This window comes from Ovis aries, chromosome 16, assembly GCF_016772045.2.
Source record: "Ovis aries strain OAR_USU_Benz2616 breed Rambouillet chromosome 16, ARS-UI_Ramb_v3.0, whole genome shotgun sequence".
In the NCBI taxonomy this organism is placed as follows: domain Eukaryota; kingdom Metazoa; phylum Chordata; class Mammalia; order Artiodactyla; family Bovidae; genus Ovis; species Ovis aries.
In genome coordinates, this window is record NC_056069.1 from 2,329,189 (window position 1) to 2,342,803 (window position 13,615).

The 13,615-nt window shown below is 46.4% G+C and overlaps 1 protein-coding gene across 4 annotated transcripts in view; it reads right to left on the reverse strand.

Moving 5' to 3' along the window:
* LCP2 (lymphocyte cytosolic protein 2) overlaps positions 1-13,615 on the reverse strand; it is a 47,412-nt gene that overhangs the window by 10,228 nt on the left and 23,569 nt on the right. For 3 of the 4 annotated variants that reach the window (XM_012096693.4, XM_060400217.1, XM_042233651.1), the window contains 9 exons: positions 11,595-11,692; positions 9,218-9,287; positions 9,041-9,124; positions 5,431-5,456; positions 5,301-5,320; positions 5,101-5,208; positions 3,731-3,761; positions 1,416-1,428; positions 592-721 (listed from right to left, as the gene is read on the reverse strand). In XM_012096693.4, the coding sequence (XP_011952083.3) occupies positions 592-721; positions 1,416-1,428; positions 3,731-3,761; positions 5,101-5,208; positions 5,301-5,320; positions 5,431-5,456; positions 9,041-9,124; positions 9,218-9,287; positions 11,595-11,692 (580 nt within the window). The remainder of the gene's footprint in view (positions 1-591; positions 722-1,415; positions 1,429-3,730; positions 3,762-5,100; positions 5,209-5,300; positions 5,321-5,430; positions 5,457-9,040; positions 9,125-9,217; positions 9,288-11,594; positions 11,693-13,615) is intronic. The other variant, XM_004016859.5, reaches the window with a different exon arrangement.

Here is a 13,615-nt window from a genome sequence, read left to right on the forward strand (position 1 = left end):
GGCCTAGGTGGGTGAACCGTCGGGGGTGCCAGGAGACAGCCCGAGGGCTTATCTATGAGGAATGCCCTGAGTCTTCCTCCTGTCTGTGCCTCTCCTGGAAAGCCTGCCTCCTCATGGGTCCTGAGAAACACTCTTGCTGCTGAGAAACCAGACCTGCTGGGGACAGAGCCCGTACAGTGAGCATTCCATGCCTGCCAGTGCACGGTGCCTTGGATGGGCATTCCCACCCAAGATGGAGGGTGAACTCCAAGTAATTAATTGGGCTTCTTGACTGTTTGCTTGTTTTTAACCTACAGAGTAAAAATCATTCCCCATTTCCTGCCAAAGAGTCCATTCTGTCTGGGGCCATGGCAGGGCAGTCAATTCTGTACCTCTCTTCTCCCCAAGCACAGCACTCAGAAGACAGCAGTGAGTTAATATGCACGTTTGTGCATTCCTTATGCTCAGCTTGGTTTTCTTTCCTAAGACCCAAAATATTCTGACCCTGTGACTGGTGACTTCTTTCTTTCTTCCTCAACCCACCTGACATTAGCTCAGTATCAGTGGCCCCAGACATTATGCTAGGTCAGAACTGAGTGATTCAGCACACACCTTTCTGAGAAGGCTCCAGATGAGTGAGTTAATGGGAGGGAGTTCTTGGGCGATGGCTTGGTAGATCTTGAAGGGAAGGTGTTGGAGCTCATGGGGAGAGGTGATGGCTGGGGCGGAAGTCTTTGATGTACTTCAGAGGAAAAGAAAAAGGAGAGATTGTCAGAATCCAAGTGGCACAGGAACATCCATCCCCAAACTGCTCCCTGGTTAAAAACAGCCAGTGTAAAGTGGGACACAAAGACTGGAAAGATCAAATGTCATCAGGAAGCGGCGGGGTGGGCGCCCACCCACAGGGGTTTCTCGATGGTTTACCACCTCAGAGCAGTTTCAAACGCTGCCATTCTCCATCATTCTTCATAGCACTTTTTTTTTTTTCATTTTTAAAATGTTAACTTGTCAGAAAATTGTCAGTTAGAAACCATATGAATTTCAGAAATGATTCACAAGTTTTTTTTAATGAAAGACAAATTTTATGCCATGTCATTCATATATAGTTAGTAATCCTTTACCCAAATGCATTAGAGAGCTTCAATACTGGAATGCTGTCTATCATACTGTATGTGTGATTGTCAATTTTGCTGTACTAGTAAGTATTAATAATTTGCACTGTTATACATGAACTTAGCAGTTCTTTTTGGTAATCCAGCCAAGTAATTCCATTTTATTATAGTTATACAGTATACCAACTGCCATACATATGCTCAATACTAATTGTAAAGTTATAATGGATTCTACAGAGTTTCTATATTAACTAATTAATTCCATCTGAACACAGAAAACTAAAGGAAAGGTTACAAGTTGTAAGAAAGTCTTTCTAAACATACCATCGTCTTCATCCTGGTAAGGGGAAGAAAGAAAAAGATATTAATTTATCATCAAAGCACAACTTCTCAAAGAAAAATGTATTTCTCAAACATAGAAATGCCTCTCTTTTCTTTCTTTGGCAGTTGTGTGTCTCCACAACAAAGGTACTGTGGAGAACAGTAGAACTTGCTAAATAATGTATGATTTCTTAATACAAATAATCATTTAAAGACATTCCAATCTGAAACACCGTTTATATACTTAAAATAGGTTCTGAAGTGTCTAAACAGCCCTAGAGATACTAATAATGATGATATCTACTATGCCTCCCAAAGACTCATATGCAGTATTTCATCCAATTCTTCAAGCAACTCTTCAAGAATTTAACATTTTCATTTTACAAATGAAAACACGCTGCCCAAGAAGCACTCCTACCTTGCCAAGGGTTACAGAAATTGATTCACACCTAATCTCTCTGACCCAAAGCCTAACCTTCTCCGGGTCTCGGCTTTGCACTGGTCACTCTGGTTCAAAGCACAGCGGCCTTGTCGTTTCTGTGTCACCAAGTCGTGTCTGACTCCTCACGACAACCGTGGACTGCAGCACGCCAGGCGTCCCTGTCCCTCACCGTCTCCTGGAGTTTGCCCAAGTTCATACAGCCTTATGGTTTGAAAATAGCTTTCAAGGCGTGCCCACTTGGGGCAGCACATCTGTCTTTGGGACAGCCTTCTGAAATAGGTAAGGGAGGGGCTCTATGTTCTACTCCTTAGATAGGAAATGATGTTCAGAGAGGCAAAAATAACGTTGCCATTGACTAGTAGACCAGAATTGTCAACTCGGACTTGTTTCGTTAGGCTAGGGCAGTAGTGATGAACAAGCGCCTTCCTCAAGTGCTGTTGTGAGGATTAAGTTAGTTACTACTTGTGCCTGGTATGTTTGAGTGCTCAATAAAAGTTTGTTATCCTTAGTCCTACCACTGAGATGAGGCAAGGTGGATCACAGCCAGAATCATTCATCCAGGTTGGCCAGCTGGGGAGGAATCCTAACAAAGGGCTGCACAGATAAATACACACGGACTATGGAATCCCCAAAATGAAACTGGTCTTTGACTCTGCTGCAACCATGTCTCCTCTGGTCCAAAACATAAGATTTTTAGATTCTCATGACAACCAGTGTCAATCCTTCCAGAGGTAGGGATCCTTGGGAATGTGATATTGCCCTCATTTTCAACCTTCTCTCCTCTTTGCCCCTGTGGCTCTGAAACCAACCTGCTGTCCTCACTCTTCCCACAGGCTCCATGGGCACTGCCCATGCCTGCCTTAGTCAGGACACTCCTGAGGCTGAAGGGCGCTGAGCTTTGCCTTGGAGTGACTATCCTGTGTCTCCCCATCATTCAATGACCACAGCGCTAAGAAGTCACACTTAGCTCTTCAGTCCTTATACATCACTTTCTTTACTCCCCCTCTGTAGTGCATCCTGTGATCAGATTCCCCTTAGCACACTGGAGCATGTCCATTACATCTTATATCTCAGCACTTCATCAGAATAAGCACACCATTTGGCATAGAGCTATGGCACGCCAGGCGCCTATGGGCGGAGCCCTTGAGCATGGCACGGGTGTGACGGCCTTCTTCAGGCAGTTTACAGTGCGAGGAGGTCAGGCAGACCTGGGTTTCAATCCTGGCTATCTCCCAGCTCTGCAGCTTGCAATGAGTATCTTACCCTTCTGAGCTTCGAGTTCTTATTAGTGAAAGGGAAACAATGACTCTTCCTAGGGACAGTCAATGCAAAGAAAACGTGAAGTTGGAATGACTAACTGTCTTGGTCCTCATTTGCCTAACACTGATGGAGTTCTTGGGACATGAGACTTTTATCGCTGAGACTGAGCAGTCCTAGGCATGTTTGCTAGGTTGGCAACATGTACATGACATACATTCCATAAATGCCATTTCCTCTCTTTCTTAGGCCATAGAGATATTTAAGGGGAAAACAGAGGCCTACGAGACTTTCTGGGAGGCCAGACTCTAGAGCATGCCTTACTTCATCCTTCTTTCTACCTACTTGCCAATCCCCTTGCTCACTACCACTCGGTAATGGGGTTGCAATTAACCCAACCTCCCTGGGAACCTTCAGAGGGACAGGAGCTAAGCCATGCAGCATTCTGGGCAGGAGGGAAAGATGGAGACCCCAGACACTGGTGTTCAGGAGCCGACTGTGTGTAGGCCTGGCTTCCAGCACTGGACTTCACTGAAGGCTGAGACAGAGCCTCGACATCTGCAGAGTCAATGCTGGTTTCCCTGGGCCAAGCATTCCCCAGATGATGTTCTGTACTTACATTGTCTCTTCTCTCTGGTCCCCGCATATGCCTGAAATGAATCAGGGCAAAGAAAAAGAACTGAGCATAAAGAGTTTCAAAGAATCTAAATAGTTTCACTTAATCTAATATCGAGAAATCAAACCCACTGAGCCGTAATAAAATGGGAAGCAAAAAAAAAAAAAAAACCAACAGAAGAGAGGCAGGGGAGATGGAGGCTTGATGACTCAGTATTCTGTCATTATTGTGAGCTGAGCTAGGCAAGCCTCTATTCTGTTTAGCAACTGCAGCAAATAATTACATTAAAGAAAAATAGTTTTGTCAACAAACTCTTTAGTAGCTATTAAATTTCCCTGAGTGGAAATTTTATCTCTTTATCTCTAAGCAGATAAAGGCATTTGAGGAAACATGCTCCTTTGCTGATGTTTGAGAACAGCCGACTTGGGGCTCACCCTTGGTGTGAAGGAAAGACAGCTGGGAAAAAGCTGCTGCTTTGGTCCCTTTTTCCAGATGCACAAACTGGCCAAGCAGATTTGGTGGTGGCGGCCTTAGACCCGCGGTGGGCAGCAGCCTTCATGGGCTCACGTCGTGTCCTCACAGAGAGGGCCCGAGGAGGACAGTTTGCTGGCAGTTTGCCTCCTGATCAGTGACTCACATGATCTCATCTTGTTGTTTATTTAAAAGTTCACTCTTTTGTTCACTATGCTATTTTTGGCATTCGTTTTGATTTTTTTGAATATACCATTAAAACATTAACTCAGTTGCTAAGGCTTTACCAGTGCACTCTGGCCCTGGCCCTGATTTCATCCTCACATTAGCCAAGCAAGGATCATAATTTTGAATCCTGGTTGCACAGATGAGGTTGATGGAAGCCTTGGTTTTGTCCTTAGTAAGGAGCAGAGCTGGGCCTAGCCCAGCGATGTTTGTGCCATTTGGTTAATGGGTCCCTGGAGGCTGCATAGTAAAGTAAGAAATGTTAGAGCTGACGCGTGCTCTGCCACTATAAAATGTGGTTGAGCAGTGAGGAAGCCGGGCACAGCGATCCTCTCCACCGCCTGCGTGGTTACAAAATGGTAGGTGCAGTGCTGTGCCTTGTGGTGGAAGGAAAATGCAACCAGAAATCAGACTGGCTGAGAAGGTCTCCACAAACGGTGTTGCTCCCGTGCTCCAGAGGAACCATCTCTTCACGCCTCTCTGTGTGAATCGCCTTGTCCTGTAAAGTGACCCAGGCACTCTGCATCCAACCTGAGAAGCCTGAACATCCCTCAAGCCCTGGTGGCAAAACGAGCCCCCTCCCCTCCAGGAGCACCATGGTCTTGGGCCCCTGTGTGGAGCTAACTGATCCAAGGCAGGAGTTCTGTGCCACAACCCAAGCAACAGAAGACACTTACCTTGGCACGGGTGGCTTCTTCCCTGTCAGGGGGCTGCCTCTGTCATGCCTTTCCGTGGCTGGCGGTAATGGGGGCTTTGGTATCTTGGGCAAATGCTCCCCAGGAGGCCTGCAGTGTTGAGAGAAAGGATGGATGAGAAACAAGCTAGAGTCATTCAGCACATGCCCTGTAGCAACACACAGGTACCCAGAGTCACTCACCTTCCCCCTAGGACCGAGGGCTGCAAGGCAGGAGGGAAGACAGGTGAGTATTCTCGGCACTTTCCACAGAACGAAGGCAAGATACAAAACAGAGAAAAAACAAACAAAACAAAACAAGGAGAAAACTCACCTTGTCAGAAATCGCTGGCTTCTTTCCTGTAAATTACAAACAGCAGATAAGCCTTGCATATAACAGCTAAGCTTTGAAACTTTTGATGAAACTGAATCCCAGCCCCTAAGAGGGATAATTGGGCTTAAGCAGTGAGGAATCATGGGCTTCCCCGGTGGTGCCAGTGGTAAAGAACCTGCCTGCCAACGCAGGAGACCTAAGAGACTTGGGTTCGATCCCTGGGTCAGAAAGATCCCCTGGAGCAGGGAATGGCAACCCACTCCAGTGTTCTTGCCTGGAGAATCCCATGGACAGAGAAATCAAGAGAAATCCTACAGTCCATAGGTCACAAAGAGCTGGGCACAACTGAAGTGACTTAACACACACAACACACTGAGGAATCATAGGCTTTAGACCTGGAGGGTCCCTTACAAGAGCACCTAATTTTACAGTCTCAGACAAATTAAGTGACTTCACCCAAGGGTCACACAGCTTTGTGTACATGCAAGCAGTACTGTGAATTCTGAGCTTCTTTCCAAAATGTCTTAATATAATCGATGCTGAAAAGGATTAATGCCTCCTTGAAACTTTGGGCCTCTTTCATTGGCCAAGAGCTGCTTTGTACAGCCTAAGTTTATCTGCGTGTCTGAAATAAACTCATCTGCTACGGAGGGGTCAGTCTCCCTCAGTCCTGCGGCACACTTGCCATTGCAAAAGGTATTGCATTTAGTTCCCGAAAAAAACTTAATTTGGGTTCAGAGTTTCAGGAGATTCCTCCGGTGGGCTGCAAAGCATTCCGCTTTGACTTTTGTTTTCCTCTCTTACTTTCTTCTCTCCCTCTCTCTCCTTCTCGCCCTCCCTTCCTTTTCTTCTTTTGCTTGTCTTTTGTAACAGATGACATGTAGGCATCCTGAAGAAATGGTAGGTGTACCTGAGAACCGTGCATTGCAAAGTCATTCAAAACAATGTGTTTTTTCTTCTGTCTGAAATTCCCCGGAGTAATACCCTATGTCTTCAATGTAACAAAAGCATTAGTTAACTGGATTCAGCCAGGCTTAGATGCAAATCTTATACGATTTTGAGCAAGTTACTTAAAATTTTTGAGTCTCAATTTCTACACCTGTAAAATGGGAATTATGTGTTAAACTGCATAGATTTGCTCTAAGGATCAGGTGACAATTTATACACAAGCCCAGCACTGACCCATGGGTGCTGAGAGTTGTTAGATGGCTCCTCTTTCTTCCTCTCCGTCCACCTCCCAGCTCAGTCAACACCCTGTAAGAGTGGAGCTGCGTTTTTGAGACACAATTTATTCCTCAAAGACTGAATACATGTCCAGCCCATAATACATCCTAAGAATCTTGTCTCACTGTGAAGAGCTGACTACTTACGAGTAGGTTGGATGGTATAAAAATGTTCATTACTTATAAAATTTTTGTTTGATATGGAAACCCTACTTTAGAGGGATACCCAGGAAACAGATTTATATCATTAGACCTGAATAGATTTTCTGAAAAACGTCTGCCGGTTTATGCATATTCCCAGGGCATGTTAGGAGCCTCCTGATAAAAGTCTGGGCATTTTAAGAGGTTAATTCTCCCAAAGCATCATGGATAAGGGGTTCAAGGGTAGAGCTAGTGCTGTCAAGAAAAGGTGTCTTTCAAAAGAAAAGTAAATAAAAACAAAAATATTTTAAAAGGGTAACTTTTGTACAAGAAGTGACCCTGAAAGATTTGACATCAGTATTACAATTTTCTGACCCTTTGGCTCATGGCAGTAAGAAGGGCTGGAGTCTGAAGTGCAGTCTCTCTCTTCATGTTCATATAATGTGTCCAGCCCTCTGCCACAGGCCATTTTAAACTTGGATAGTTATAGCTTGGCATGAACTAGCAGAGCTATGACGCAGTTCAGGGAAACTGTAGCAAGCATAGCATCAAATCCGAGAACTGACATTTTGCCGACAAAAGAGGGGACAGAGGCCACAAGGGCTAAATGCTTTGCTCACTATGTAGCTAAAGAAGGGCTAGGGTGGGGCTGGATTCCAGGTTCCTTATCCCTCAAGGCTCAGAACTCCTTCCCCAGAGCTCCCCAGCAAGGAAAATCCAGGGCCTCCAACTGCAGCAAGACGTGGGAGAACAGGGCATCCACTTTGAAGTCAGAAAGACTTGGGTTCAGATACAAGTCGAATTCAAATCCTACACCTAGTTCTGCAATTTGGGGAAATTAACTCAACCTCTCTGAACCTCAGCTTTATCATCTGCTAAGTGGGGATGATAATGCACCCCCCTTTGTGGGCCTGGGGTGACGACTAGAGACGATGTGGAAGTAGCTCTCCATGTCCATGGGCTCCGTACCCACGATCTACCAGCCTTAGATCAAAAACATTTGGAAAAAATAACTCCAGAAAGGTCTAAAAAGCACAACTTGAATTTGCCATGCACTGGCAACCTTGTATGTGTATTTATATTGTATTTATAATTACATACATAGAATTTATATTGTATTGGGTATTATGAGTAATCTAGAGATGATCTAAAGTTCATGAAAGGATACACAGAAGTTATATGAAAACACCATTTTATATAAGGGACTTGAGTATCCCTGGATTTGCATATCCACAAGGATCCTGGAACTGGTCCCCCTGGAGATACCCAGAGATGACTATAACTTATTTGTGGTGGCTGAAGCACTTGCCCCATAATAAGTGCTCAGTACCCTGTAGCTAAGTTTTAGAAATGAATTAAAGATAGCTTTAAGTAGAGGTAGCTGCCATCCAAGAATACTCTGAATCCATTCTGGAGGAAAGGACTGTAGTATACCCACAGCTTGGTCAATGATACACACAACAAAAGACAACTCTGACATCTGAATAGCACCTTAGGGTTTCACTAAGTCTTTTCTCATTATAGAGCATCCGCCTTATAAGTAAGGAGACAGCTCTGAAGAAGCAACGTCCCCATGGTCAGTGAGCTGCTCAGTCAGCAGCCAAGGCAGCCAGCAATGGCTCTCCCTGGCCTCTGCCTCCTAGCCCAATGCTTGCCCGTCGTCCTTCAGGAGGACCATGTGATGGGTGTGTGTGCACAGAGGGTGCCCCTGGAGAAGCAGGCCCAGCACAGGGCGCAGGACAGGAGCTCTGGGCTTGGGTCTCCACCCCCATCACCTGGCATCTGAGTGACCTTGGGAAGTTACCTCTTCGTGTCTCGGTTTCCTCCTCTGTACAACGAGTATGATTCTAACAGTCCCCTCTGCATGGGACTGTGGCGACAGGTAAACGAGGTGGTGCCCACGAAAAGCACGCAGTAAGCTTGCATTGATATCGGCCACTATAGCTGCTTTTGTGTTGTTAGTCTCTTCACCGTGTCCAACTCTTTGTGACCCAATGGACCATAGCCCGCCAGGCTCCTCTGTCCATGCGATTTCCCAGGCAAGAATACTGGAGTGGGTGGCCATTCCCTTCTCCAGGGGATCTTCCTGACCCAGGGATGGCACCCAGGTCTCCTGCGGTGCAGGCAGCTTCTTTATCAGCTGAGCCACCAGTCAGCCACTGTTCTGTTGCTGCTGTTCAGCTGCCAACCCGTGCCCAGCTCTTCTTGGCCGCTACTACTGAGCAACAAATGTGAAAGATACCAACCTAGCGTGAAGGGCTCTCTGTCAAACGGAACTAACGAACGATCTAGGGCTGGTTTTGTGCTTCTGTCTATGGAAGGAGCAGGGACTGGAAGGGAAAGAGACTGAAGTCAATTCACAGAAAAGAGCATGGGCTGGGGGAGGAGGGCAGGTGGGCAAGAGAGGGTGGCCCCGTACTCACGCTTGGCCGTTTTGTGGGTTCTGCTTCTGCTAGGTTCTTCGTGGTTGGGCTGGGGTGGGGGTAGTGGCTGCTGTAACAGAAATCCACATGTTAGGAAGCATTTCCAACCCATCAGCAAGCCCTGAGAGCTTTATACCCCCAAATAGGTCTGAATCTGTTCACTTTTCTCCATCCCATGGACAGGTACACACCTGTCCATTTCTCACGTGAACTGAGCTCCCTGTTCCACACTCTGGGAGAGCATTTTCTGCATGTCACTCCTCCGCCAAGCTTTCTAGTGGCTCCTATCACATTAGGAACAAAACTAAACCCACCATGGCCTGCAAGGCCCTGCCTGGGCTGACTCCTGTCCACCCTTCCACCACCTTTGTGCGCTCCTCTCTCCAGGGCCCACTGGGCTCTCACCCTAAGTACCTTCTTGCGGTTCATGCAAAATCTCGTGCTTGTGCATCTTCGGAATCTCCATGCTTGTATCTTCCCCTGCCTGCAATATTCTTTTCCCAGCTCTCACCACAGCTGGCTCACACTGTCCAGCTCGATGTCACCTCTCCACCCACCGTCACCTTCCCTGGTCTCCTGTCTCCCTAACTACACATTACTACGCAAATTACCTTGTTTATGCGTCTTTTCACTTGCTGATTATTCATCTCCCCCAACCCAGATGAAAATTTTATGAAAGCAGGGACCTTATTTGTCTTGTTCATGCTCAATTCCCAGAACACTGCTGGGCGCTGCTGCTCAGTAAGTATCTGTAGACTGAATGACTGAAATTCTGCATCCCAAGAGTGAGCTGCAGATTTCAAGAGCAAAACCCATGTGTAGATAAATTCAGCTCCATGAGCTCCCTTTGTAATAAAACTGCAAAAGCAGGAGGAAGCCATCTGTTCTTAGACAGACTGTCCCAGTGGTGGTGTGGTCTGGATTTCAAGTTTTGAGGAAAACGCGTCCTCTGTGGCCCTTAGCTCTGACGCCTGGCATTCACCACGGCTGTCCGAGCGCTGCAGTCCTTGTGGAGAGAGCACATTTCCAGCTGTGGACTCCTGAGCCTGAACTTCTCTGGGTCTCTTTGGATACAAGCAGACCTCAGAGATGTTGGGGGTTTGGTTCCAGACCAGCACAATGAAGCAAGGCTAGTGAATGGGAAAATCATAAATTTCTCTCTGGCAGGATAATCAGACCAACTCAGAACTGAAACACACGTAGTACATGCCCATCTGTGACGGGCCTTTCCTACTGTGCAGTATACATCTGCACTAACCAGACCTCCTCAAGACGAGAGGACATGAACAGACTTGGGGGGAAATGGTCCCTTCCTTCTGAAACCACCACTGTGATTTCTAAGTTTAGCATTTCTTTCTCATCCTGTCAGGGGGTTGCACTGACCTAAAGGCTTACTCTGCGCACCTGACCAAAACAGCTCTGGTGAACTTTCTGTATAGAGTATGACACATGAGTCTTTCAGAAATGTATGAAACTGAATCTCTAGCTCCTGACTAAAGGAGCAGTTCTCAGCGCTTCTGAGAGTCTGCCCCCCGTGTTAGAATAAAATTATCTTTTAATCTTCTTAGTTTGATTGCTAACTGGATTTTCATCAACACTAGTCACACATTTTTTTTTTTATTTCCCCTGTATACAAAAGCTACATTTATACTATATTGGAATCTATTAAGTGTGTGATAGTATTATGTGTAAGAAAGCAACATATATATTTTAATTGTAAAATATTGCTTAAAAATGCTGAACATCATCTGACAAGGCAGGGTTGTCACAAATATTCAATTTATTAAAAACACAGTATCTGTGAAGTTCAGTAAAGCAGATGCAACAAAATGAGGTGTGCCTGTTGCTTAGTTGATCCATGGAATCTGGAGCTGTAAGCCTGAAGAAAGAGGAGCAGGGATTTGCTGCCCCTGTCTCCCTGGATTCAACACATCGCACTCCTTGGTCCCAGGCTTTCTGTCCATGGAATTTCAGGTGTTGGCCAGCAGGTGGTGCCAGTCTCCTCTCAGGAGAGAGACGGCCTAGGACCACCATTTGCTTGTTCCTCTTAGATTTTATTTTACAGTTTCCACTTATTTCAAAAGTGGGAAATAATAGCACAATGAATATTAGAAGGAAACTTTTGATTATACAAACAACTTATATTGTTTATGGTAAAGAGAAAATACCAGTGATAAAAAGCATTATGCTGTGTATAAAAATCACTAGTATTTCATCCCCCACAAAAGCCCGCTGTACTTGGGTATGAATTCCCCAGCCTGCATGTAATTTTTTCCTTACTGACTTCAGTTGGATAGAGATGTCTACAGTCTGTTCTGTCCACAGAGGAAGTCACTGAGTGGACACGAGGTAGCATAAGAGAAAGGATGGCGCCTACCTGGTGAATCCGGCCGCCCGTGGGCAAAGGAGGGAGGGTGGGCATCGGCCTTTGTGGGGGCACAGGCGGCTGCTGCACTTTCCCAGTTGGGGGGCGGTCTGTGGAAATAAAGGCATTCAAATGGAAGGAGAAATTCTGCATCCAGGTGAGTGGGGCCACCGGCCTGGTGCATCACCCAATGCGTGGCCAAGATGTGCCCACACCTGGGCCGTACACGGTGGGGCATCCTTGGCCCCTTGCCTTCTCTGTGCCTGCCCAGTTCATCTTACTCTTATACTTGAAGCAACTCTCCCCTCACCTCTGGGGACTGAGTATTTATCAGAGGTTTTGTTGATGAAGGCATTTAAACAACAAAAAAAGCCTCTTGATAATGAACTCAGCCAGTACCACGAGGGAGTGTTTTCAGACACAGCTGTAAAGTGGACAGACACTCCCCTACGTATGCAGGCAAGTGTAGGGGCACACGTGTGTATACACGTGTACGTGGCATGCAGAGCCACGCGCACAGGCACACCCGGCTGCCGGCCCAGGGTCAAGTCCACCGTCGCGGCTCGCGAGGCTCCTGCTCTAGGCCCCGCTCTTTCCCTCACACGTGCTCTGCGTGGTCCTCCCCCTCCACTTCCTCCTTCCTTAAAGGGAGGAGTCAGTCAGCAGCTCCGGTTACCAAACCACAGGCTCTGCACAGAAACTCACATTTCTCTGATCATCACAGAAGCATCCCCAGGCCAGGCTGGCAGAGTAACAGTGTTCCGCCTCTTTGACGGCGAAAGGCCGGGCCAGGACTGCGAGTAATTCCTGCGTTTTGTGCCCCGACCTATTTTGCCTCAGCCAGTCTCAGCCCTGGGGAGGCAACGCTCCTCCACAGGGAATGGGGCTCAGAGCTTAGGCAAGCCTGGCCTAACCTCACACCTCACCCACCCTAGCCATCTCTCAGCCCCTCTGACCTTCTTCGAGCCTCAGTGCCTTTGCACGGCCATTTCTATGGCTCAGAGTGCTTTCCCGTTACACCTCTACCCCCACTCAGACAACTCCTGCTCATCCTTTAAATTGAAACTGAAATATCATGTCCTCAGGGAAGCAAGCCCGGACTAGGAATAGCCTCAGCCTCATCTCCCACATGTGTCTTCCTAAGTATATATCATGCTTTAATTCCATCATTTTGTTGCCTCACCCACTGAACTATGACTTCTTTAGGGTGAGGACTGTCTGCTGTCTCATTCATTCTGAGTGCTCATAACTGGCGTGTATGGGACACTCAATGACAGTTACCTATTTCTTCTCTGGACCTCGGTTTCCCTAAATATGCAACAGGCTTGGTAATTGTCATCTGTATCACACAGGGTGCTTCAAAACACGAAATTCTGACAAAATTTGAAATGACTTTAAAATTGCCAAGTGTTCTACAGCCTAAAGGATTCGTGGTATTAATTTTTGTGCTGATCATCAACTGTCTGGCTTACTCCATGATAGTATGCACGTGTGTATGTGGCTATTTCTGTTACCACCACTGGGAGGACGTAAGCCCTGTCTTCTTTCCAGATAATTTTGAATTTCAACATTTAAAATGATTCCTGGATAACAGGAGACCAGTAATTTTTGTTGAATGGATGACTGAATAAATGAGCACGGGAGAAATGTGCTGACAGGAACAGGCGGACAATGAAAATCTTAAACACTGTTGAAAATGTTTAGGGTTATGGTCAAAGCACATTCAGCGTTGTTGCTTTTATCCTGACGACCTGTGGGTATCAGTGCCACATGATCATGAACTGGTCCGAGACGGGGAGGAGCAGGAAAGTACTTGAGTACAAAGGAACACGCCAAATAAGCCGTTCCGTCCAAATGCCCTCAAGCAGCAGTTCAGTCCTGACATCAGCTACCACCAGCAATGGTTTGGCTGCAAATCATAAATATTAAACTTCACAGCAAACTTATATGGCCTGTATTATTATTGTCCTATTTCGCAGATAAGGAAACTGAGGCCCAGAGAGGTGGAGTCACTTGCCCAAAGCCACACAGCC